Source organism: Peromyscus leucopus, chromosome 17 (assembly GCF_004664715.2).
Source record: "Peromyscus leucopus breed LL Stock chromosome 17, UCI_PerLeu_2.1, whole genome shotgun sequence".
NCBI classification, from domain to species: domain Eukaryota; kingdom Metazoa; phylum Chordata; class Mammalia; order Rodentia; family Cricetidae; genus Peromyscus; species Peromyscus leucopus.
The window spans coordinates 55,867,080-55,892,233 of record NC_051077.1 but is presented as its reverse complement, the minus strand read 5'-3'; the positions used below and the strand labels follow the sequence as shown (position 1 = coordinate 55,892,233).

The following is a 25,154-nucleotide window of genomic DNA, read 5'->3' as shown; positions in this document are numbered from 1 at the left end:
TGTACTACCCCTACCTACAGGTAGCTCTTGCCGCCTCTGTTAGTCCTCTCCAGAAAGGCCCTTACAGACCTCCTTCACCAGAACTGCCCAGCCACACTGGCCTCTCACCCTCTATTCAACATTAACTGCTTTATAGACTCGGGAGTGGGGCTTGAGGTCACTAAGACTTCTTTGCTTCTCTCATCACCAATGTAGTCTACTGAATACACACACACACACACACACACACACACACACACACACAATACATATATATGTATGTGTATGTGTGTGTGTGTGTGTGTGTGTGTGTGTGTGTGTGTGTGTGTGTGTGTAGTCTTTATACTATTGCTTGCCAGTGTAACTTGCCTATCAGGGATGGTGTCCAAGCCTGGCTTATTAGAGCTATCAGGGCCCAGTCTCCACCCCTAGCAACTCTGATAAATTATTATGGCTTACCTTCCCAGTGCCTCCACCATTATTAAAGTCAATATAGCAAAGGGTTTGTCAATTATGTGCACACTTAAAGAATGATCATAAGATATGAGCTTTTGGCAATAGCCAGGTTCTTTCATTTCACTGTTTCAAGGATCTAATCTCTTTCTTTACAAACTCCACATTTTTAACATGCCCTAATAATTTTGTTTCCTTTTTGGCGTGTGTTTTTATTCCACTTTTTAAACATTTGACATGTGTTATTTAGTGATTAAGTTTGTTTTCTCAGGCAGGATGTCATCTAGCCCCTGCTGGTCTCAAGCACACTATGCTGCAATAGCTGACCTTGAAATCTAAATCATGTTGCTTATGCCTCCTTAGTTCTGGGGTTTCTCAACTGTACTTCTCAACCTTCCTGATGTTTTGACACTTTAAAACAGTACCTCATGTTGTGATGGCCCTAACCATACTATTATTTTCCTTGCTACTTCATAACTGTAATTTTGCTCATTATGAATCATAATGTAAATATCTGTGTTTTCCAATGGTCTTTGGGGGATCATGACCCACAGGTTGAGAACAATTGAATTAGGCTGTTGTGGTCCATTTCGACAAGAGGTGTATTTAGAATTCACCAGCTACAGAGATAAGCAGTAGGTACTAGGCACTAGTACCTGCCCATATCTGAGAACCCTGATAGTTACAAGTGGTCTGCTTTGTAACTGAAACCACGATAAGAAAAATGGGAAGCCTCAAATCCCAAATTATTCATTAAATAAGGCTTTGTGTCCTAAACCAATTAGATGAGAAAATTGGGAAGTTGGCAAACTTGGCCTATGGGAGAAGATGACAGGAATTTCTCCCCCAGGGTATGGGGGATATTCAAAAAAAAAACATTGTCTTATTCCAAATCAGCAGCCACTCTTTGCCTTTTCTCTGTGTTGCCTACGTCTTTTTACAGAACTGATTATTTAAAAACGGCTTCAGTTTTCTCCATTCTCTTGGAAGTTGTTATTATCTTATTTCCAACTGTGAAGATGAGCACAGGAGAACCAGGTACTGGGCTGGATTATAAATTAAGAGTTGTAAAATCACAGACAGCAGCTTCCTAACTACCCCTGGAAAGAGCTGTAGCACAGTCTGGTTTCTTCCGCCTGTGTTCTGGCCACTTACAATGACCAGAGTTTGTGCAGCTTTGCTGGCCAGATCTCATTCTGTAGACCAGGCTGACCTAGAACTCAGAAATCCACTTGTCTCTGCCTCCTGTGTGAGTGCTGGGATTAAGGGGACTTGCACCACCAAATCGCGCTTGACAGTACACGCTCTAACAAAATTTTTGGCTTGCCTGAGTAAAACTCCAGGGTCGTGGAGTACATCAGATCCAAGATCCAATATCAGTTCTAGGCCTGAGGCAAGAAACTGCTACATTGGACACTGAGTTGGTAAATGGACTGTGGACACTAGCCACCCAGGATGAATACGAACTGCGCTTGGAGATCACCAAGGACTGAAGTACCCTGCACGACCCCGGCAGGTTTGGCTTTTATGACAATCTCTCTCGGGCTGAGCTAGGCCTCCTAGGACAGAAAGCCATGCTGGAAGGGGCTGTGCTGTTTGCCTCAATTCAGTGGGGCTCCTGTTGTGGGATCCGCTTCTGTCACTCAGCCTGTCATTCGCTGTGCGGCCCTAGCCAATCAGGGCCTTCAGACGGACCGTCCAATCAGGAGCGCCAGGGGCGGCGGGAGGCGGGCTCCTTCCGGCAGTCCCGCTGTGCGTTCCGCTGAGCAGTGGAGGGAGGCGCGGCGGCTTCGCGGCTCTTAGCTGTGACTGCCGCTGCCCGGAGCTGTGAGGGGAGCCCGGCGGCCGCGCCATGGTGAGCGCGGGGCCGCTGTCCCCAGCCGGGGCGGAGCGTCCGGCTGAGCCGCGGGAGCCGGTGTGCCGGGTCCTCCCCGGGGCTGGGGGAGGGGTGGGACCGGCTCCGGGAAAGTTCGGCTTCACGCGAAGATTAGAGTTAAAACGGCGAAGTCGCGAACACCGGGCAGGTAACGGGAGGGCAGGCGGCTAGTAAGAGGGCCGCGTGCTGGAGAACCGAGAACGCCAGTCTGGGCGGGGTCGCTGACCCCTTGAGGCGCCTCCCTGAGGACGTGTGCGGACACCTCTCCCCTTCGTCCGCGCACATTTTCTGAGTGCGGACTGTGACAGCTTGCATCGAACGTACCCGGTTGCAACGCTGCATGCGGCTTCAGAGTGAGCCCGCGGCTGTTCGGGGAGAGGGGCCGCCCTGGACCGCCCCAGGGTTGGACAGGGAGGAGATAGTAGAGCAGGACTCACGGGTCTACGGAGTGGAGGATCCCTGCGGCTGGCTGCCCCTCCGCTCTGCGGTGCGGTGCGTTGCGTTGCGCTGCTTCCCACTTTCACTCTCTCACCTGCTGAAATCAGCCTTCTTTACTGCTCTGTGTGCCCTGAGGTGTGTGCAGTGAGACAGGTGTGAGGTCACGGGACAACTTTATGGAATGATTGCTCTCCTTCCTTGCGGACTGACCTCAGTTTGTCTGGCTTGTGTTGCAAGGGTTCTTACCAGCTGAGCTGTATCACAGAGTCTAGTACAGTTTATACAGTTTATTTTCTTTTCCATACACACACACACACACACACACACACACACACACACACATCCCCAGTTTGGGGATTGGATGCAGGAGCTTGTGCATTGTGCATAGCATGCTGGGTAAATGCTCTATTGCTCCTTAGGCCCATCTGCAGCCTTATCCTACCTTGATGTTAATTGCTTTGAAGTTAGTTTGAACTGTGAACGGTGAATCTCTGCTTTGTTCTTTCCCAGGGCTATTCCTATAGTCTAAGCTCCTTGCAAATCCATGAATTTCCAAAGCAGTTTTCAAATCTAATAAGGTTGGCCCACTGGGGTTCCTTAGGTGTTTAAGGACGGTTGCCATCTTATCTTACTGCTAAGCTGGTAACCTTGAATAAGAGAACGATTTTCCTTTTACTTAAACTTAGGTTCAAGCATGTTGGCGCTTGCCTTTCATCCCAGCATTCTGGAGATAGAAGCAGGCGGATCTCTGAATTCTAGGTCAGCCTTGTGTACATAGTGAGTTCTAGGCAATTCAGGACAACACCACAAGTGAGGACCTGTGTCAAAAGAAACAAAACAAACAAAACACTTAGACTGTTCATCCAGCAGAATCCCTCAGTGGGTTGGGGGCTCTTGCTGCCAAGTCTTAAGACCTGGAGTTGCCGGGCGGTGGTGGCGCAAGCCTTTAATCCCAGCACTCGGGAGGCAGAGCCAGGCGGATCTCTTGTGAGTTCGAAGCCAGCCTGGGCTACAAAGTGAGTTCCAGGAAAGGCGCAAAGCTACACAGAGAAACCCTGTCTCGAAAAACCAAAAAAAAAAAAAAAAAAGACCTGGAGTTAATCTCTGGAAGGCACATAGTAGGAGAGAATCAAAAGTCACAAGTATTTCTTTGACCTCTTGTTCCTTTACCTCCACGCATGCACCATGGCAAATGCATGCCTACACATGCACACATAGAGAAATGTTTTAAAAAATCAGATTTTTTAACAAGCTTTATAGTTTTCAAGCTACAGTTTTTATATTAACCGTTGAATTTAGATTTGTGTGTTTATTTTTTGAGTGATAAATAGATGTGTTTTTCCAATTACACTTTCTGGTATTTTATCATGTGTGTATAGAAATGTGATTGAGTTTTGTATATTTTGTTCCTTGACATGGGTGTGTACGTCCTCATCTTGAGTGCTCCATGTTGGGCGTAATACTAGTATAATCCTCTAGGCCTGTTTTGATGTGATGAATTTTCAACTCCTTTAAGCAAAATCACCATTTCAAAATGTTTAGAAGTCCAGGATACATCATTTTGCCATAGGAGTGATGTTAAGAACCATTCCCTCAGGTAAGGTGCACACCTTGAATCCTGGCACTCAGGAGGCAGAGGCAGGCTGATCTCTGAGTTCGAGGCAGCCTGATCTACAGAACAAGTTCCAGGACAGCCAGGACTATACAGAAAAACCCTGTCTTAAAATACCAAAAGAAATGTAGAAGAAACAAAGAACAACCATTCCTGTTGTGGAAATCAAAAAAAAAAAAATATTTTTGTCTATTTGTTTTATTTTCAAGGTGCAAGCTGAACTTGAACTAGAGATCTCCCTCAGTCATCTGATTTCTGGAGTTGGGGTGCTCTACCACATCTGGCATAAACAGAGACTTAGAATTCTAGTTCTGGGAAAGAGTACCGTGTTTGAATAAACTTGTTTGTTTGGTACAGAGTCTTTCATTATGTAGCAGTGGCTGGCCTGGAATTCACCATGTAGACCAGGCTGGCCCCAAATTCACAGAGATCTGCCTGCTTCTGCCTCAGGTATGCACCACCAAGCCCAGCCTAGACACCATTCCTCCATAACTTTTTCTTCTTGTTATGCTTATTACCTAAGTGGGTGATTTTTGTTGATGTTCTCAAAGTGAGAAGTCATTTGCTTGGTTTTTTATTTTTACTATTTCTATTTCTATACCAATAGTTATTCAGCTGCCTGAAGTGGGTGCTGGAAATTGAACGCAGGTCCTTTGAGAGACCAATGTGAGCCATTTCTCTGGCCCTCACATAAGTTCTTTTATGTTGCATATATTCTGGACTTCTCTCTCAGTCTGATTTGTAGGTTTCAGTTTCCAGTTTTAATGTTTGAAATTATCATTTCCTTTATGGCTTTTCTTTTCACCTTAAAATATATCTCATTGTGTAAATTTACATTTTTCTTATGAAGGAACAACACTCAAAAAATAAACCCAGTCAAATGAGTCCTAGGAAAGGCGCAAAGCTACACAGAGAAACCCTGTCTTGAAAAACCAAAAAAAATAAAAATAAAAATAAAAAAAATAAACCCAGAAGTTTCAGGAATCTCCTAAAACAAAAGTCACAGTACTTAATGTACACATCTATAGTAACATAAACAGTAACATATGCTAAAGAGCATGGCTAGCTCAAAATCTCCCTGTTATAGGAAACCCACCACAGTTTTAGGAAGTCCTTATCCATGCTGAGGTAAGCTTTCACTCACTCCTGTGAGTAACTACAATAAACTCATTGCTATACCAGACTTGGGTAGTTTCATGTCATTATTTCCCAATTTGGGGTAAGAAGACATTTGTTAACATATCATGAAAAGTCACATGAGGTCTGAGGATCAAATATATACCAGTTGCATGTACTTCCCACATAGAAGTCTGAAGGAATGGAGAGTGCCAGGCCCTCCGTGGGCCTTCATGGTGCAGACTGTCAGTTGAAAAGGCATGTATAGACACGACAGAGCTCCTGTTCATCTGAAGGTTACTCATGTCAACATTCCAAGCTGCAGCAGTAGTGGACTGCCATCATGGAGGTGAATCCCACTTTCACTTTGTAGCCTCTGAAGTTTTGTCTGGATAGTCAGGCTAGAGGTGACTTGGAGATGATTGTCACCGAAACACTGGCTATGGGTTGATCATGTGGAGAAATATGGAAAAATGAAGGCCTGACTAGCCATGATTACTCTTAAAATCAGAAGTGCACACATGGTGTACTGTGTAGTTCATGGCATTGTGTTGAAATGTAAATTTATGAGTGTAATATGACTGTGCCATAAGATAGACATAAAGCATGTATGCTGAGTGATTTATTTATCATTTGTATTCATGCATTCTCTACCAAGATGTTAAGTTCACTTACACCGTCAAATTTTAACAATCAGGTTGGAGAAATGGCTGAGAAGTTAAGAGTTGCAGAGGATCTGCTGTGTTTAGTGCCCAGCATCCACAGGGTGGCTCAAAACTCTCCATAACTCCAGTTCCAGAGGATCTAATGCCTCTACCAACCTCTATGGACCTCTGAACACACACAGTGTACATACATACATATAATCAGGCATATACACATATACATAAGTAAAACGATATATTTTTTAATTTAAACATTGCTACCAGGACAAGCAGGAGCTCGCATGCTAGTGTTAACACTGTTCCAGACGTCAGGTGGGAGGACTCTGAGACAGGAAGTAGTAAAGCACCTTAGAAAGAGGATCAGGACAGAGCAGCAGCACATCCCATGCCCTGGGCCCACAACAAGAGGAGCTGCTACAGGGCTGCTTCCTTCCACATCCCTCAGTGCTTGTGTTCCCACTTCTGTGTCATGGAAGAGATGTGTGGACCCCAGAGTTGAACGACCCTATTGTCAATCAAGTATGTGCAATGTTTAGGCCTCAGTGAGCTTTGAGGACGTGGCTGTGCACTTCACCCAGGAAGAGTGGGCTTTGCTGGATCCTTCCCAGAAGAGTCTGTACAGAGATGTGATGCAGGAGACCTGCAGGAACCTGGCTGCGATAGGTAAGGATATCATCTTACGTCACTTTGTAAATCGGGGAGCGAGTATCTCTTGGTATCTGCGCTCTTCTGGGATTTAGACTGTTATGTTAAATATATCAGGCATGGTTTTGATGTTAAACCAAAGCAAAAAAAAAAAAAACTGGTTTTTTAATAATTTCTAATTTATCCTAAATTTTCTGGGACTACCTTTTAGGACACAAATGGGAAAACCAGAATATTGAAGACCATTATAAAAGTCCTAGGAGAAATCTAAGGTAATGTGCATTCAGAAGGGATTTTTTTAAAGGCATAAAAATCTGTTGAGAGGGGACAGGCTTCCTTTGCCCCAGCTTTCCTCCTAGCTGCTAGTATGTTACTCAACTTGTCTGGCTTTGTCTTGACATGGTGTGGATGGTCTACCCATCCTCTTCATAATGAATTTGAATGCTTTCTTATCCCTGGAGACCTTGAGCAGTTCCATGAAGAGCTGCTCATAGGACACAAAGCCCCACCTCTTCTGATTGGGTCTCACATGAGCTTGGTGTGTTTGGAGCCAGCTGTACCTCAGCTTGCTCATGTTTTTAATCACTTTGTGGCCCATGGCTTCGGAGTCCTGAGTAGCTTGGGTTCAGGACCCCTGGTTAGGGGTGGTGAAGGAATGAAGAAAGAACAGCCACATACACAATGAAGCTGGGATCAGATGGAATTCTGTAACTGCTACTGCCATTGCTACTGCAGCAACCTGGAGTGGCATCAGGGAGGAGTTAGCTAGTCGGGGTAGGAGGTCTCTGTAGATGGACAGACTCAGGCTGTAAATATCTGGGAGGAGGAAACTGCGGTTGCTAATCTTTACACACATTGATCTGTTGTTCAGAAACAGTCAGACTCCCAAAGAAAGCTTTGCTATCCCTTTTAAGTGTGGGCCATATGAATAATGGCTTTGCCAATTTACTGTGGGCCAATTAGTCTTGGAGTCCTCAACAGGCCATGCCCATGTCAAAACATGCATTTACTCAGAACTTCACTCACTCAGGGCTTCCTTCACTCCCTACACATGGCCACAGAGTTTGAAGAATTCTGTGGTTCTTCAGTAGTATGACAGTAAGTCTTTAAAATAATTTTGATGTGCTATAGAAATTTGCAAATAAGCAAACTAAACAAATAGGCACAATGTGAATTTTTATTAAAATATTTTTTACCAAAACTACAGTTAATAGGTACTAAAATGTAAGCATGCTGATCAGTGCTACCAGAGCATTTCACTTGGAAACATAAGAACTTGAATTAATGAATAGCACTGTTTTGATCAAAGCTCTGTGAGACTCAGCATGTGGAATATCAGCCCATTTAGTTTCTGGCCACTCAGATCTGGCAAAAGGCATAAATCTTATCTGATTTTTGGAACTGTGTATAACCTAGACCTAATAAAACAACTATTACTAAATGGCTTGTCCTTTGTTGTTGTGGTTTGTGTTTGTGTTTTCTTTACAGAAGTTACTTGTTACAGACCTGTGAGAATGAAGGTGGTAATCAAGATAGAGAAAACTTGACTTGGAAACCAAATCTCAGTATGAGCATGAAAAGTTCCACTGGACCAACACCATGTGATCACACTGTGTGGGGGAAGAGATTCTGGTATCTCTCATCCTCTTATAGGCATGACATATCTCACTCTCAGTGTAGCCCACATGAACATGAGGAATATGTGAACAAGCAGTGTAATCCTGATTCTCTGATAAGCTTCCAGAGGTACATGAGAACTCACATTGTGAATGGGCCATGTGAATGTGAGGTATGTTTAAAATATTTTGGTTTTCCAAATACACTGGAAATGCATCAGGAAACTAATAGTGGAAAAAACCTGTATCAATACAAGGAATGTGGAAAGACCTCTGTTAATATTAGTTCACTATGCACACATGGAGGAACTCATGCTGAAGGAAAATGTTATGAATGTAATCAGTGTGGTAAAGCTTTGAGTTCTTACAGTTCACTTAGAAGGCATGAGAGAATTCATACTGAGAAAAAACCCTATAAATGCAAACAATGTGGGAAAGCCTTTAGATACCACAGTTACCTTCACTTACATGAAAGAATTCATACTGGTGAAAAGCCATATGAATGTAAACAATGTGGGAAAGCATTTATATTTCCTGGTGCCTTGCAGGTACATGAAAAAATTCATACTGGAGAAAAACGTCATGAATGTAAACAATGTGGTAAAGCCTTTAGACGTCATAGTGATCTTCAAGTACATGAAAAAATTCATACTGGAGAAAAACCCTATGTATGCAAACAATGTGGTAGAGCTTTTAGACTTAACAGTCATCGGCAGAGACATGAACAAACTCATACTGAAGACAGACCCTTTATATGCAAACAGTGTGGCCGATCTTTTGAATGTTACAGTAATCTTGAGTTACATGAAAAAATTCATACTGGAGACAGACCCTTTGTATGTACAGAATGTGGCAAAGCTTTTGGATGTTACAGTAATCTACAATTACATGAAAAAATTCATACTGGAGACAGACCCTTTGTATGTAAAGAATGTGGTAAAGCCTTTATATGTCATGGTCATCTTCAGAGGCATGAAACAACCCATACTGGAGAAAAACCCTATGGTTGTAAACAGTGTGGTAAAGCCTTCAGTCGGAACAGTCATCTCCAAAGACATGAAAGAACTCACAAGTAAATGTCTACATGCCCCAGAAAATAATGATTCCACCAAAGTCCAGCTAGGCAAACCAATGGTTGTGTTACGATTACATCTAGGAACATGGGCAACTAATGAACAGCTGCATTTGCAAAATGCTACCCCATCCTGAGTGATGACTCACAGGAGCTACCATTCTGGAGATCTCTGCAAAGATTTGGCAGGCAGCTCAACTGACCAGAAAGTCTCATCTCTCAGCAGCTGTTTACTGCTTTTGTAACCAAGGAAAAAACCTTGTAAATCTTTTAAGGTTTAGTTTTCTGCGGTTTATTTGTTTACTTACCAAGTCGCCAGCCTCCTTCTTTTTCTCTTTCTTTTTTCTTTTCTTTCTTTCTTTCTTTCTTTTTTTTTTTTTTTTGTTTATTTTTTTGTTTTTTGAGACAGGGTTTCTTTGTGTATCCCTGTCTGACCTAGAACTTCCTCTGTAGACCAGGCTGGCCTCAAACTCACAGAGATCCACCTGCCTCTGCCTCCCGAGTGCTGGGATTAAAGGTGTGTGCCACCACTGCCTGACTCCAGCCTCCCTCTTATAGGCAATGTTTCAATTCAAAAGAAATCATTAGCAATGTTTCTGGCTCTTACATTTTTTTAAATGTTTTTGAACCTTGGTGGGGTGGTATAAACAGGGCTCTATAACAAAGCATTGTACTCCTGTGCCACAGCAACCCTCACTTAGCAGCTTCACCAGTGGCTGTGGACTCTTCAGCACTGAGGTCTTGCCATCTAGTTCTGACATGGAACCAGGAGCAGTGACAATAACCTTTATGGTTTGTGGTACCTCAGGGGCCTCCTTGGCCAACAAATTACAGCAAATTACAAATCCTGGCACTTGGGTCTTTATTTAGCAACCACTGGGAGTGCCCTCCCCATGCAGAATGCCTTCACTACTTAAACACTTTAGCCATTACTTTAATAACCCATTAAAAACAAAACTCCAGATGCAGTGGGCTTATAAGTCAGGTGAAGTATGAGTGGAGCTGGCTGCTGTTATGTGGGCTCTGTGCATCAGTATTAATGACTACTTTTGTCCCTCACCCTTCTGCTGGCACCTATATATAACATGGAGTTGGGTGAGACCCCTTATGCATGGAAGTACTTATAAAAGGCCTGTGGCAGTTTCCACACAAGTGAGAACATATTTACATCCCTTGCTGATAAGCCCCTCATTGGGCAAGATGATTTCTATGTATCCCATCATAGCATCTATCAAGGCCATGATAAAGAACAGGCCTAACATGGTGGTACCTTTTGCCTTGTGGCCAGGATATAAAAAATACCTGACTGTGTCCTGCCTGCATGTGTTTGCTTCTTGCTGCTGAAGTGTGCCTATTGATTGTTGTGGGTGTAGCTGCTGCCACAGTCCTCAGAGAAATCCTTTGGCCTTCCAACATGAAAAGAACAGCAGCAACTCTAAGGATTTTCCAGGCCTTGACAGCCAAAATGAGACAGCTCAGGCATCCAGCTCCATAGCCTAAAAAGCTACTGGGCTGCCCATCATGCACATGGCTGTCATTGAGCTGCCCAGCCCCACTATGTAAACTCTACTACTGAATCCCCCTTCATTGCACACATACAGTCTATTAGTTCTCTACAGGGTCCTTTGTGAAATCATTTGTGGTAAGGAAGGACTGTAGAGAGACAGAATTGATGGCTGGTGATGTTCTTTTGGCACAATTCTGAGCATGCACAAACTGAGGGTCCCTCTTCCCAAATGATTGTAGCTTGTGTCAAGTGGGGTCCTGTGGACCACATATACTAGGCAGAAATAAATGCATTTAGGGAAAAACAATTTTTAAGTGCTTGTTACAAAAGGACTTAAGTCTCAAACTGGTTTAGTTTTGTTGAGAAGTAATAGTCTCCAGGACTGTTCAATATGTTTTTCCTGAGTTTTATGTATGGCTTGCTGTCATCACTGTAACATCAGTATTCTATTACAATTGACACTTTTTCTAGTTTTTATATTTATTTTAGGGCAGAGTCTCACTTGGTAACCCAGGCTAGCCTCAAACTCAGATCTGCCTGTCTCTGCTTCCCAAGTGCTAGGATTAAAGTTGTGTGACAGGCTGTTTTCTAATATTTTAATTAAAAAGTAAAAACATAAGCCATCAAGTAAGAATACCAAAATAGCCAATTGTAGATACAATTTGGGGCAGGGAGAGGTAAAGGATATTAAAGAGAAAATGCTTTTAGATAAAAAGAGGTAGAGCCTACATGGTAGAAATTCATGAGTAGAATGCCAAGGAATTTCCTAAATCAGAGTGACCTGTGTACATGTCAATTGTTAATTGATGTAGGAAAGCCCATTCCACTGTGGGCAGCATCACTCCCTAAGTATATGTTCCTGAATGCTAGTCCAGCATTAGCCTGCCTTCCTGCCAGCCAGCAACATCCTCTGTGGTTCTTGCTTCCCTTCATGGGCTGTGAAGTGAGTTCTTCGGCCAGAGGTAATGCTGTGTAGAATAGCAAAACTTGAAGGCCTGCCTTCAAATTCCTGCCTTGAATCCCCTCGATGATGGACTGTTACATGAACTGTAACCCAAATAAACCATCCCTGCACACACACACACACATACACACACACACACACACACACACACACACACACACACACACTCACTCACTCACTCACTCACTTACTCACAGAGTTTCTTTTAAGATGTTTTATCATAGCAACAGTTTTGAAAACTACCTTTCCCTGTGTGGTATGGGATGATTTTGCTCTTTGTGGTTTCTGGCTTCATGAGATGGGATGATAGGATGTGCAACCAAGACAAAGCTTTGAGTGTCACTGGGAGGAGTAGTGGGGTGGCCATCTTCTACTTGGTATTTGGTGGCATGCCTTCCTATAGGTATGGGCTTCCCCTCAACATGGATTAAAGAATGTATTGCATCAGGGCATGGTGATGCATACCTTAATCCCAGCACTTGGGAGGCAGAGTTCTGAGAGGTCAAGGTCAGCCAGGTTTACATAGTGAGTTCCATGCAAGCCAAGGCCTGTCTCTAAAGAGAAAAAAATAAAAAAAATTATTTCAGTCTCTGAGCATATTTTTTATGAGGTACAATATTAAGTAGAATGTAGTATCAGTTGGATGGTGCTCTGCCTACTTTTATGTCAACTTGACACAAGCTACAATCATTTGGGAAGAGGGACCCTCAGTTGAAAAAAAAATGTCCCCATAACATAAGGCAAACTTATGTATCATTTTCTTAATTAGCAATTGATGTGGGAGGGTCACCCCTGGCTGGTGGTCCTGGATGCTATAAGAAAGCAGAATGAGCAAGCCATGGGGAACAAGCCAGTAAGCAGTACTCCTCCATGGCTTCTGCATCAGCTCCTTCCTCCAGGTTCCTGCCTGGCTTCCTGACTTCCTTCCCTGATGGATTGTGATAAAACCCTTCCTCAGTTTTGTTTTTCCCTTTAAATTTAGCAGGATGCAAAGAAAAGGGCACAAATTAGATCTGTGCTATACAGCTCATCCTGGAATCCAAAAAAAGGGATGCCATGGGGAGAGAGGCTGAGGAGGGAGGCAACAAGGTAAAGGTGGAGAAGGTACACCTTAGGCCTGACCCTTGAGAATGTCCATGAGTCCTCATGCAGATGGGGACACTTAAAAATGGCTGAGTACAAGAGACCATGATAGAGGGTGTTCTGTCAAGTGTTGAATTATTAAAGATGTTTATCACTTTTATTGTATGAGTGTTTTGTCTGCATGATTGTATGTATACAACATGCATGCCTGGTACCCATGGAAGCCAGAAGAGGGTCTCAGATTCCCTGGAACTGGAGTTAAAGATGATTATAAACTACTATGTGGGGCGTGGAAACTGAACTCTGGCTTGTACAGAAGAGCAGCAAGTGCTTGCTCTTAACCACTGGTAAAGACTTTTAAACAGTGAAGGAACTGGTCACATGGATCCCTGAAACTGAAATATGGGGACAGATAAAATCCATCTGAGTGCTGGGAGGTAAAGGTGGAGGAAATATAAGAGAAATCTGCCCCCGTTGGGCCGGCATTGGAGTCACTAGGGACAGCTGAGTCCCAGTGAATATTAGCAACTTGAAGATAACAGAAGATGGTGCCAGGCAGTAGTGGTGCACGCCTTTAATCCCAGCACTGCACTCAGGAGGCAGAGGCAGATGGATCGCTGTGAGTTCAAGGCCAAGCTGGTCTACAGAGTGAGTTCCAGGACAGGGTCACTCTAGGATGAATTTCAGCCTTCGCACCCACAGAGGAGTCAGCCTCTGGTAACTGCCTGACCGTAGCTTTGCAATCGGCTTTGTTATTGTTATACAATTTACACCTTTAGCAAGTCAATTTTTGCATACCAAAACCTCTTATCTGAATCTCCCCAAAGAGAAAAATACCAAAGCAATTCCCAGTCACAGAACATCATAGTTTTCCGAGTCCTCCCAGGACCAAGTTTTACATAGGCTTTGAACCTTTAGGATACTCTCAGATAAGATTTACATATTTCAGGGGGCTGGAGAGATGGCTCAGAGGTTAAAAGTACCAACTGCTCTTCCAGAGGTCCTGAGTTCAATTCCCAGCACCCACATGGTGGCTCACAACCATCTGTAATAAGATCTGGTGCCCTCTTCTGTATACATAATAAATAAATAAATCTTTTTTTAAAAAAGTGTGTGAAAGTGCTGGTCCCTGAACCTGGCTCCAGCTCCTCTCCCTTTAAAAAAAAAAAAAAAAAAAATTACATACTTCAAATGGAAGGTACTGGACACAAAAGGCAGATCAAAGTCAGGTGCTAACACTCCAGAATCAAACCAGCTGCAGAGCTCTGCAAGGGGGGAACAAGTCTGATCCACTATGTGAGTTTCAAGAAGAGTAATGAGATTAGAAAGTAATAGAGTTTATATAAATAATTTATGCTGAGTAATTTATTAATTATGTGATCTCTAACAAAATCTTCCCTCATGCATTGAAAATTTAAGTAGTGTGAGGAGGAATTTCTAAGCAGGCGCTTGCATGCTAGTGTTAACACTGTTCCAGACGTCAGGTGGGAGGACTCTGTAGATGTAACCAACTGTCTTATTAAATAAGAAACACAGAAACAATGTAAAAGAGAAAGCCGAGAGGTCAGAGCTCAGAGCTAAATCTCACCCTTCCTTCTGCTGTCCCAGCTTCGCAAAAAGAGACCTACTTCCTGTCGGTTCGTTTTTTTATAGTATGTCGTTCTGCCTTCTCATTGGTTGTAAACCCAAACACATGACTGCCTCGTCACTGTCTGAATGTACAGCCCCCTAGGTCTTAAAGGCATATGTCTCCAATGCTGACTGTATCCCTGAACACACAGAGATCTTATGGGATTAAAGGCGTGTGCCACCACCGCCACACTCTTGCTATGGCTCTAATAGCTCTGACCCTGAACACACAGATATCTATGGGATTAAAGGCGTGTGCCACCACCGCCACACTCTTGCTATGGCTCTAATAGCTCTGACCCCCAGACAACTTTATTTATTAACATACAATCAAAATAATATTTCAGTACAATTAGATTACCACCACAGGACTCTGAGACAGGAAGTAGTAAAGCACCTTAGAAAGAGGATCAGGACAGAGCAGCAGCACATCCCGTGCCCTGGGCCCACAACGAGAGGAGCTGCTACAGGGCTGCTTCCTTCCACATCCCTCAGTGCTTGTGTTCCCACTTCTGTGTCATGGAAGAGATGTGTGGACCCCAGAGCTGAACGACCCTATTGTCAATCAAGTATGTGCAATGTTTAGGCCTCAGTGAGCTTTGAGGACGTGGCTGTGCACTTCACCCAGGAAGAGTGGGCTTTGCTGGATCCTTCCCAGAAGAGTCTGTACAGAGATGTGATGCAGGAGACCTGCAGGAACCTGGCTGTGATGACTAAGGGTACTGTCTGCCACTGATGTGATAGGTAAGAATATCATCAGTCACTTAGTCAACTAGAGGAAAATGTTTATTGGTATCGATGCTCTTCTGTGATATGGAATATTGAAATGGAAGAGTGTGGTGAATAAATTGAACCTGGTTATAGTTCATATTGAAGTTACTAACTTGTCAGAATTTTTTTGTTGTTGTTTTGTTTTGTTTTTCAAGACAGGGTTTCTCTGTGCAGCTTTGGAGCCTGTCCTGGAACTCACTTTGTAGACCAGGCTGGCCTTGAACTCACAGAGATACACCTGCCTCTGCCTCCCAAGAGCTGGGGTTAAAGGCGTGCACCACCACTGCCCAGCTCTAATTTGTCAGAAAATTTTAATCACTTATCACAAACTGTCTGGGACTACATCTTAGGAAACAAATGGGAAGAGCATACATAATATTGAAGACTCTCATAAAGATCTGGGGAAAATCTAAGGTGATTTTCATGCAAAAGTAGAAACAGAAGTCCTTTGAAGGTGTGCCATGACAATTTTAAGAAAAAGCGAACAAAGCAAATAAGTACAACTAAATATTTCTTCATTCTTAGAATAATGTCACCACAACTACAATAATAAGCATGAAAATGTAAGGTACTGTTTACTGTTTGCAGAACTTTCACTTAGAAATAGGGATAGAACCCAAATGAGCAAATGTTGCTTTTTGATCCTAACTCTGTGGGAGCCACATTTAGAACCACTGCCCAGTGGTTCTAATTTGAACATCTGAATGAAGTTCAAATCATTCAGATGTGGCAGAGGGCATGTGCTCTGTCAGATTTGGGGAGCAGTGTGTGACCCATTCTAGTAAAGTAGTAAAACAGCTGTTACTAATGTACTTAGTTACAGTATTTTGGTTTTCCCAGGTTGTTGAGAATACACTAAAAACTCACAGTGAGAAAAATCCCTGCCAATACATGGAATGTCCAGAGACACCAGCTTATCCTAGTTCATTTTGTGCTCATGGAGGAACTCAAGCTGTAGGAAATGTGACAGTGTAATCAGGATGGGAAATCTTTCCGCTCCTCCATATGCAGAGTCACTTAAAATGTTCAGTGACTAGAAACATGTGCAAAAGCAGATTCATTGCTGCCAGTTCAGACTGTTGAGCTGTATGACCAGTGGTGGACACAATCTTTTTTGTGGAGCATGTGAAATTTGTTTAGAAAACATGCTGCTTGACCCCTTGGAGAGCTAATCTATAAAAGCACTAAAAGCGATCTCTAGAATTTTTTTTTTTTTTTTGGTTTTTACTTTTTTTGAGACAGGGTTTCTCTGTGTAACAGCCATGGCTGTCCTGGAACTCACTTTGTAGATCAGGCTGGCCTCAAACTCACAGAGATCTGCCTGTCTCTGCCTCCCGAGTGCTGGGATTAAAGGCATGTGCCGCCACTGCCCATCGACCTCTAGGATTTTTAGTTGTAATTTTAGGTAATACCCATTAGGGTTTCTTCTTTTAAAAAGTCATGAAGCACTGGAGAGATGGCTCAGAAGTTAAGAGCACTGGCTGTTCTTTCAGAGGACCTGGGTTCAATACCCAGCACCCATGTGGTTATTTACAATCATCTGTAATTCCAATTCCAGGGGATCTGATGCCTTCTTTCAATGTCTGGGACACGAGGTGTGCATGTAGTGCACAGATACAGGTAAGCAAAACACACATAAAATAAAAAAAAAATGAATAAAAAGTCATGAAAGGGGATCTTGATTTAAAAGGATAATGATTATCTTTAGATCCTGAGTAGCATACTAATGCTACTTATCAGTTATCAGTGTGGAACAAATAATCAACCTGCATTTTATTTAATGGTACAATTATTTCATTGGCTTGTTACCTGCAAGTTGTTAAGTCCTGTCCTTCCCATCATTATCAAGTCTAAATCTTCTTGTAAATAAGGAGTTACAGCTCATTGCAGAGATTATGATGTGCATAAGTTTCTATATCATCACCTTGTTGACATAAAATTCCAGTACTTGATGAGGAGGAAGGAAGGATAAGTAATTGATAAGGAAGTAAAGGATTAGATCTATGAGCTACTGCTTTAGCCACAGTATTATTCAATAAACTAAGAACTCACTCTGCTTCAGGTGTTATGTTTCTTACAGAGTTTAACTGAGAGCCTCCAGAAAGCAACTTTAAAAAATGAAGACAAATCCTTAGTAGTGATGGGAAGACAAGAACATATCCAACTGACATGATCAAATTTTTTTAAGTAATTCAGGGTACATTATTTGGGAGGTTTTAAGCAGAAAGGATGATGGCTAATTTGTTGTTAAGTAATAATGTATTCTAAATAATTATGAGGTGATTGCTTTTCTATTTTGTTCAAAGCTATGTTTAAATTTTGCCCTTTTAGTTTGTTTACCATGAAAGTTAAATACTTGTTTAAGTATTGATTAGACAAACAAAGGAGAATGTCATCCATATAATGATCAATACCTTAGGAAACTTAATCAACACTGGCTTAAGTGTTTTGTGTACATAATACTGAGTTATAGTGGGGCTATTTTTCATCATCTGTGGTAAAACTTTCCAATGATATCTGGTCATTGGCTATTGATTTTTCAAAGTAGAAAGAGAGAATGTCAAGTGTTTCTCATCATCAGGATGTAAAGGAATAGAGAAAACCAGTCTTTAAGTCAAGTATAATAATGTAATGTCCTTGAGGAATCATAGTAGAAGCAGGGAGTTCTGACTGGAGGGCCTCCATTGTTTTCATGGTCACTTTTTATGCCCCTGAGATCATGTAAGACTTGAACTTTATTCTTTGCCCTTTTATGAATTACAAAAGGGAGTCCCAAGAAATCACTGAAGGTTCTATGTCCTAGTTGCAATTCTTCTTGTACTAGAAGTTGGGCCTGTTTTAGTTTTCTCTTATGAAGGGGCCACTTGTAAATCTATACTGGGCCATTCCCACTGTTGAGGGGATGACTAAGAACTGAGGCAGCCAAGCCGTGCTGCTTATGAAGTGAGAGGACTTGCCATCAAGACTTTGTTTAGAAGCCAGAAAGGCAGACACTCAGACTGTTTCAGAAAGGAAGAAAGTAGCAAAGGAGACTAAAGGAAAGAAGTGGGAAGTAAAAACCAACCTAGGATGTACATAAGTTTGGAGAGATGTTTGATAAGTAGCCTTTCCTGCTTAAGGTGAAGACACCAGAAGACTGAGAGGCTTGTAAACGTGTGTCAGTATGGAAGGCAATCAAAAAATCTGTTCAATCTTCTCCCAAGAATTCACACTATAAGTGAAGTGAAGCAGTCAGCTCACTGCATAAGACATCTCAGCACACAAAGCAAGAACAGGATGCACTTTATTATGCTACACAATGGATTTCCCTTTGGCTCTTGTGTTAGTTAGTGTTCTGTTGCTATGATAAAACATCATGGTCCAGGTCATTTAGAGAAGGAAGAGTTTATTTGGGCTGATGGTTCCAGAGTGATAAGAGTCATTGTGGATGATGGGGATCCATGGTAGCACCTGGATGGCATGGTGACAGGAGCTGGGAGCTTGCATCTCCATGGCAAGCAGGAAGCAGAGAGCTGTCAGTGGCATGAGGCTTTAACCTCATAGTCTGTCACCAGTGATGCTCTTCTTCCAGCATCACAACTCCAAACCTCCCCAGACAGAACCACCAACTGGGGAACTGCCTAATGTGATCAAAACAGACACTGAACATGGCAACCATCTCCAGGGAAGATAAGATACACGGAGCTAAATATACTTCTGTAAAAACTATTTCCACGAAATCTAGGCAGGTGTAAACTAATTGTTCTGTTAGATGGGAAACATTTTGAGTTTAAACAATACTTTGAGTTAAATACCCTTGCTTTCAAAATACTTGTAACTATTTCCACATTGTAGGGAAAATCTACCATATTAAATTAAGGCCAGCATGCACATAGAGACACACAGTTTCTTCTTTGTTATAAGTGAATTTTCTTTTAAAATTATCTTTATTACTATTTTATTTTTTGGATTTCTATTTTGCCTTCATATATGTATGTTTGCACACCACTTATATGCCTAGTGCTCACAAAGGCTAGAAGGGAGTACTGGCTTCTCAGGAACTGGAATATAGGTGGTTGTGAGATGCCAGGTGGTTGCTGGGAATCAAACCCAGGTCCTTTGGAAGAGCAGTCAATGCTCTTAACTGCTGAGTCATCTCTCTGACACTTAGAGGGAATTCTTGTTTGTCTCGTGCAGACTTTGATCTTGCAGCTCACCTCTCAAGAGCATCTTTAGTGTTGGGATTACCTCACTGAGTTCTCATGCCCAGTGCACATCCCCCTTCTACAGTCAGGCTGTGAGACACCTGAGACTAGACTAGCTTGTTCACATCTCACTGACCACACAAGCTGCACAGGTACCTTTTCCATATTATACATGTGACTGTCCCTTTCAGAAACAGTTTTAAGATGTTTAAGACCCTGAAGATGAGTCTGAATCTGTACAAATAGCTCAGCTTCTCTGCCATTCCACACACTGAACCATTAAGCCACAGTTATACCATTTTTAGCAGACACCATTGTCCACTTTATAACTCACTCTTTTGGATTTGTATATGACCCCACTAAATGATGACATCTATGGAAGGAAGAGACAAGCTTTAAGTTTTACCTCCACTTGAAAAGAACTCACATGTCCCCAAAAATAATTTCCACAAATCACATGAATAATCCTATATTTCATGTCTGAAAGTTTACTGCTTTGGATATTCATTACAAGGGCAAAGTGTAATGCAGGAATGCCTTTTCCTGCAGGGAAGAAAAGGTCCACTGCATCATATGAGGATTTATACTAAACAGTCTCTCTGGAAATACTAAATACACACATGACTGTCAAATTAAAATGGAAACTCACACACTCTGCATTCTCAGAAGTCCATTTACATGATAGCCTCAATCAGATCACAGTGGTCACTTTTATCACTCCTTTGAAAAGCCACCTGTTGTGGAATATTACTTTAACTAGGCAAAGATGTGTTACATTTGTTTATGTTTCAGATTATTACCTTAACTATGTAAAGGTGTGTTGCAGTTGTTCATGCTGCATTTGTTTAATGATGTAAGGATGTGTTGGCCAGGTGGTGGTGGCACACACCTTTAATCCCAGCACTCAGGAGGCAGAACCAAGTGGATCTCTGTGAGTTCGAGGCCAGCCTGGGCTACCAAGTGAGTTCCAGGAAAGGCACAAAGCTACACAGAGAAACCCTGTCTCAAAAAAACAAAGCAACAACAACAAAAAAAGATGTGTTGCTGTTTTATCTTGCCTGCCTAAGGCACCTGGTCAGTCTAATAAAAAGCTGAATGGCCAATAGCTAGGCAGTAGAGGGATAGGCAGGGCTGGCGATCAGAGAGAATAAGTAGAAGGAGGGATCTAAGCTCTAGAGAGAAGAGGAGAGAATAAGGAAAAAAGGGAGGGAGGTGCTTGGGGCCAGGCAGTTACCAGCCACTCAGACATAGAGCAGGACATACAGAGGGAAAGAAAGGTTAAAAAGCCCTGAGGCAAAACATGGATGAAAAGAAACAGGTTAAATTAAGTTATAAGAGCTAGTAGGACAAGCATAAGATAAGGCCAAGCATTCATGACTAGTAATAAGTCTCTGGGCCATGATTTGGGAGCTGGTCGGTTGCCACAGTGTGAGGGTACACTGTACTATAGAGGAGACCTGAGGGGAACAGTTTCACATACGGTGATGGATGAGGTGGCTTCCTGGGATATGTCCAGTCAGGAAAAGAGACTCATGTTCTTGAGCAGCCAGCTTCCTCCTTTCTTCTGTTTTTTTTTTTTTTTTTTTTTTTTTTTCCACCTGGAACTAAATCACATGGGAATTTTGGACCCAAGCTTTACAGAATCACACTGCCAATATTCATGGTGAATGTTGCCCCTGACAGTGTCCACAAACACACTCAGTAGTGTCTCTGGGTGATTCCAAATTCAGCCATACTGACAGTTGTTGCACGATATTTGATCTGTAAACACTTAGATTGCTGTTATTTCCTGAAAAAAACTGTTTTAGTTGTGGTGTGGCTCAGCCCTAGCACACACCTTTAATCCAAGAGCTTTCTGTTTGAATATTGTAAACAGGATTAAATTGGGTCAACCACAGGTCAAGAGGCAAAGCAAGCAACCAGTTGACAAAAAGTGAACATAGGATTATTAAGAAAAAACCTTAGAGAGTAAGGAGTCAGGAGGACTAAGAGAGAGGTGCACAGGAAGTAGAAAGGAGGGACATTAAGTTTGAGAAGACTTGTTTGAGATGGTAAGAGAGAGGAGACAGGTTCTTTCTCTACCTCTCTGAGCTAGCAGGCTTTTACCCAGCATCTGGCTCCCAAGTTTTTATTGGTAAAATCAAATGATTAAGATTTTATTAAAAATAACAGACAGTGAAAAAAGTGAACATCATACATATATGATGCTACATCTTAAAGGATCCATAAGGTCAATAATATGCTTTCAGTGATCACCCATATCTGGGGATACTCCACAGTAGAATATATATGGAAATGCAAGCATCAACAGACCAATCTCTTAGATGACCTTAATTCTCAAAATGTGAGGGTACACATACGTGCCCAGTATAAAAATTCAGAAACATGGTCTTTAACAGCTGCACGCCAAACATAAGGAAACATCCTTTTCCTCAAAGCCAATAGTAATTGTATTGCTGTCTGTCCCTCTGCTTCACCCTATTCTACAGTATGTGTCCATGCACTCACACAGTGCTGTCTCATGAGCCAAGGTTACTGTGGTACAATGGCCATGTGAGTAACAGACACGTGGAGCTCTGTGCAATGAATTTCAGTCTGTGGAATGAGTGGAGTCCACAGGAAGATTATGTAAGATTTTGATGTGGAGGATTTATGAAAGTGAATTTTAGTAATAGGTGAGGTAAGCTATTTTAACTAATATGACCAGACCCTTTGTTCTTTTCTCTTCTGATTTCTGTAATGCTTTGTCTTAGTCTGTGTTCTATTGCTGTGAAGAGACACCATGGCCATACCAACTCTTATAAAGCAAAGCATTTAATCAGAGCTGACTTACTATTTCAGGGGTTTAGCCCATTGTCATCACAGTGGGAGAATGGCAGCATGCAGGCAGACATGGTGCTGGAGAAGGAGCTGAGAGTTCTACATTGGATCTGCAGGCATCAGGAAGAGAGAGACACTGGGACTGACTGGGGCTTTTGAAGCCTAAACCCATCCCCAGTGACACACTTCCTCTAACAAGGTCACACCTCCTACTTCTTCCAAATAGTGCCACTCCCTGGTGACCAAGCATTCAAATCTATCAGCCTATGAAGGCCATTCTTATTCAAACTACCACATTCAACTCCCTGGCCCCCATAGGCTTATAACCATGTCATAATGCAAAAATGCATTCAGTCCAACTTCAAAGGCCCCCATAGTCTATCACAGTCTCCACACTGTTTAAAAGTCCAAAGTTCAAGGTCTCTTCTGAGATTCATGCAATCTCTTAACTTTAATCCCCTGTAAAATTAAATTTTAAAAAGTAGATCACATACTTCCAACATACAATGATACAGACAGAACATTGTTGTTTTTTGGTTTTGCTCTATTTTGGGGAACCTGCCACCCAGCTCCCAAACAAATCACACTCAAAGGCTTTTTCTTACTTATGAATGCCTGGCCTTAGTTCAGCTTAGTTTCTAGCCAGCTTTTCTTAACTTAAATTATCCCATCTATATTTTGCCTCTGGGCTTTTCCCATTCACTTACTTCTGTAAATCTTACTTTTACTCCATTGCTGATTGTGTAGCTGGGTGGTTGGCCCCTGGAGTCCTCCTCCTTTTCTAGCTGCTAGATCCTCCTCTCCTCCCAGATTTCTCCCTATATATATTCTCTCTGCCTGCCAGCCCCGCCTATTTTTTCTCCTGCCCTGCTATTGGCCAGCTTTTTATTAGACCATCAGATGTTTTAGACAGGTACAATAACACAGCTTCACAGAGTTAAACAAATGCAACATAAACAAAAGTAACATACTTTAAAACAATATTCTACTATAGAACATACATCACCATTCCAAAATGCAGGGAAAGGAGCATAGTGAGGAAATTCTGGACCAAAGCAAGACCAAACTGAAGGTCAAACTCCAAACTCTGCATCTCCATGTCTGATGCTAAAGCATTCTTTAGATCTCCAGTTCCTTTCAGCTTTGTTGACTGCAACACATTTCTTTATCTTAGGTTGGTTCCACTTCATGTTGGCAGGTCCCCTGGGCAGATATCACACAGCTCTGGCATCTCCAACATCTTGGGGCTTCACTTTCACATCTTTATCCAATGTCCTCTGTAGGCCTCCATGCAGGGACATCCCTGACACATGCCTGGTCTTAGTGCCATTTCTTAGCTGTATAACCCCTTTCTTCTATCCTTGACTCTAAAGCCAGAACCATGTGGCCAAGGCCAAGCCCCGCTGCTTGCTGGGGCTAGAACTTGCCCCCCTCATTCAATTACATCTGCATCATCTTTCTGTTGTTGATCATTTCCTTCATTGTTTAATCTTTTCCATAATTAGTTTTCACAATTTGGAAGCTCAGCTGTGTGGGGTGTTGCCCTGAGGTCACCACTCCAGTTATTTCATTTAGCATCAGGATTTTCTTTAAACATTTTCTCTCCTTGAGTACTGAACTTAGCTCTATTACATTTCCACACACTTCTTTTCTCCTCAAACTGTACATTTTGTATTTTTCCTTTCTCAACTTGCTCCTATCCATTATAGATCTGCATAAGAGTGGCCACTAATGACCTCATGTCAGAGTCAATACTAGGCTGTCTTAAAATCTCCTCTGCCAATGCCATTAATCCAAAACTCCTCAATATAGCCTCAGACAGATTTTTTTTTGACAAGGGCAGAAAGCAGCCACATTCTTCATCAAAATATCACAAGAACAGGCTCTAGCACACTTAATAATATTCTTCCACTCTGAAACTTCTTGAGCTGAACCACCACAGTGGCTTTCCTTAGTTCAGAGAGCCCAGAAATGGTGATTATAGATACAAGAACAAGACCTTCTGGTGACCTGGGTATTCAATTTGACATAATTCCCTACATTATAAAGTGCCTGTTACCTCACAGAAACCCAAACTGAAGACAAGGGTGATTCTTACAACTATCAAGGTAATTTGAAAAAAAGTACTGGTAATGGAATCCTAAAAGAAACATCCAGCTCCCCTCAATGCCTGAAGTTACTGGTAGATGGCATTGTCAAATCACCCTCAGCACTATCTTCCATGCTTCTGCTAATATGGTCCATTAAGACCTGCTTAAAGCATTCAGTTGTGTTCCTAGTACAAAGTCCCAAAGTCCACATTCCACCAACAAGCAGCATGATCAGGCTGTCACACCAATACCCCACTCCTGGTACCAACTTCTGTCTCAGTGTTCTATTGTTGTGGAGAGACACCATGGCCATACCAACTTTTATAAAGTAAAGCATTTAATTGAAGCTGACTTACCATTCCAGGGGTTTAGCCCATTGTCATCATGGTGGGGAGAATGGCAGCATGCAAGCAGACATGGTGCTGGAGAAGGAGCTGAGAGTTCTACATTGGATCTGCAGGCATCAGGAAGAGAGAGACACTGGGACTGACTTGGGCTTTTGAAGCCTAAACCCATCCCCAGTGACACACTTCCTCTAACAAGGTCACACCTCCTACTTCTTCCAAATAGTGCCACTCCCTGGTGACCAAGCATTCAAATCTATCAGCCTATGGATGCCATTTTTTGTGGTGCA

At 42.4% G+C, this 25,154-nt stretch overlaps 1 protein-coding gene across 4 annotated transcripts; it reads left to right on the top strand.

Moving 5' to 3' along the window:
- Positions 1–2,166: 2,166 nt before the first annotated feature.
- Positions 2,167–9,752, top strand: LOC114686971 (zinc finger protein 709-like). Of its 4 annotated transcripts, none has more exons than XM_037211889.1 (5): positions 2,167–2,287; positions 6,676–6,802; positions 6,996–7,056; positions 8,273–8,573; positions 8,949–9,752. In XM_037211889.1, the coding sequence occupies exons 1-5, from the start codon at positions 2,285–2,287 to the stop codon at positions 9,474–9,476; spliced, it is 1,020 nt and encodes a 339-aa protein (XP_037067784.1). In that variant the 5' UTR covers positions 2,167–2,284; the 3' UTR covers positions 9,477–9,752. The 4 variants fall into 4 exon arrangements, with proteins under 4 accessions (XP_037067784.1, XP_037067782.1, XP_028717505.1 ...); XM_037211887.1 differs by adding an exon at positions 4,568–4,808 and having other exon boundaries at positions 8,273–9,752; XM_028861672.2 differs by having other exon boundaries at positions 8,273–9,752.
- Positions 9,753–25,154: the final 15,402 nt, after the last annotated feature.